This window comes from Pygoscelis adeliae, unplaced genomic scaffold, assembly GCF_000699105.1.
Source record: "Pygoscelis adeliae isolate BGI_AS28 unplaced genomic scaffold, ASM69910v1 Scaffold106, whole genome shotgun sequence".
NCBI classification, from domain to species: Eukaryota; Metazoa; Chordata; class Aves; order Sphenisciformes; family Spheniscidae; genus Pygoscelis; species Pygoscelis adeliae.
This window is the reverse complement of record NW_008824939.1, coordinates 1-846: the sequence shown is the minus strand read 5'-3', so window position 1 is coordinate 846 and position 846 is coordinate 1. Positions and strand designations below refer to the sequence as shown.

Here is an 846-nt window from a genome sequence, read left to right as displayed (position 1 = left end):
GCGGGAGCAGGATGCAGACGGGAGCCCGGGGAGGCGGCGCTGGGCAGGGGACGTGGTTTTAGGGAGATGGCTGCCTGCACAGAGCTGTGTTTGTGGACCTGTGGGTAAGGGAAGAGACGTCGGTGCTGAGAGAGGGAGAGGGGCAGAGCTGGGGTGGTGGCTGGTGGTTTGGGGGGCCCGGTGAGGTGCAGCTGGGTTTGCTCAGTGCCTGTTTGCCTGCCCCTTCCCCGCAGGGTTTGAGACAACTGTCTAGCCAGGATGAGCTGGAGTTTCCTGACGCGGCTCCTGGAGGAGATTAACAACCACTCAACCTTCGTGGGCAAGATCTGGCTGACTGTCCTCATCGTCTTCCGCATCGTGCTGACGGCCGTGGGGGGTGAGTCCATCTACTACGACGAGCAGAGCAAGTTTGTCTGCAACACGCAGCAGCCGGGCTGCGAGAACGTCTGCTACGACGCCTTTGCCCCGCTCTCCCACGTACGCTTCTGGATCTTCCAGATCATCATGGTGGCCACGCCATCGGTGCTCTACCTGGGCTTCGCCATGCACCGCATCGCCCGCATGCCCGAGTCCTCACGGCGCCGGGCACCGGCAGCCCGGCGGCACGCATGCCGGTGGTGCGCCGGGGAGCTGGACGGGACTACGAGGAGGCAGAGGATGATAACGAAGAAGACCCCATGATCTTTGAGGAGATCGAGGTGGAGAAGGAGAAGAGCCCGGAGGGTGGAGAGAAGCATGATGGCCGGCGCCGCATCAAGCAGGATGGGCTGATGCGCGCCTACGTCCTGCACTTGCTGTGCCGCTCGCTGCTGGAGACAGCTTTCCTCTTCGGGCAGTACCTGCTGT

The 846-nt window shown here is 63.1% G+C and overlaps 1 protein-coding gene across 1 annotated transcript; it reads left to right on the top strand.

The window, feature by feature from the left end:
* Positions 1 to 258: 258 nt before the first annotated feature.
* On the top strand, positions 259 to 842 carry LOC103918178 (gap junction gamma-1 protein-like; the record flags this gene model as incomplete). Its single annotated transcript, XM_009325439.1, is given in 2 exon segments — positions 259 to 603; positions 606 to 842. Coding segments are annotated over 2 exon segments (582 nt in total), but the record flags the coding sequence as incomplete, so codon positions are not given.
* Between the last annotated feature and the right edge of the window lie 4 nt (positions 843 to 846).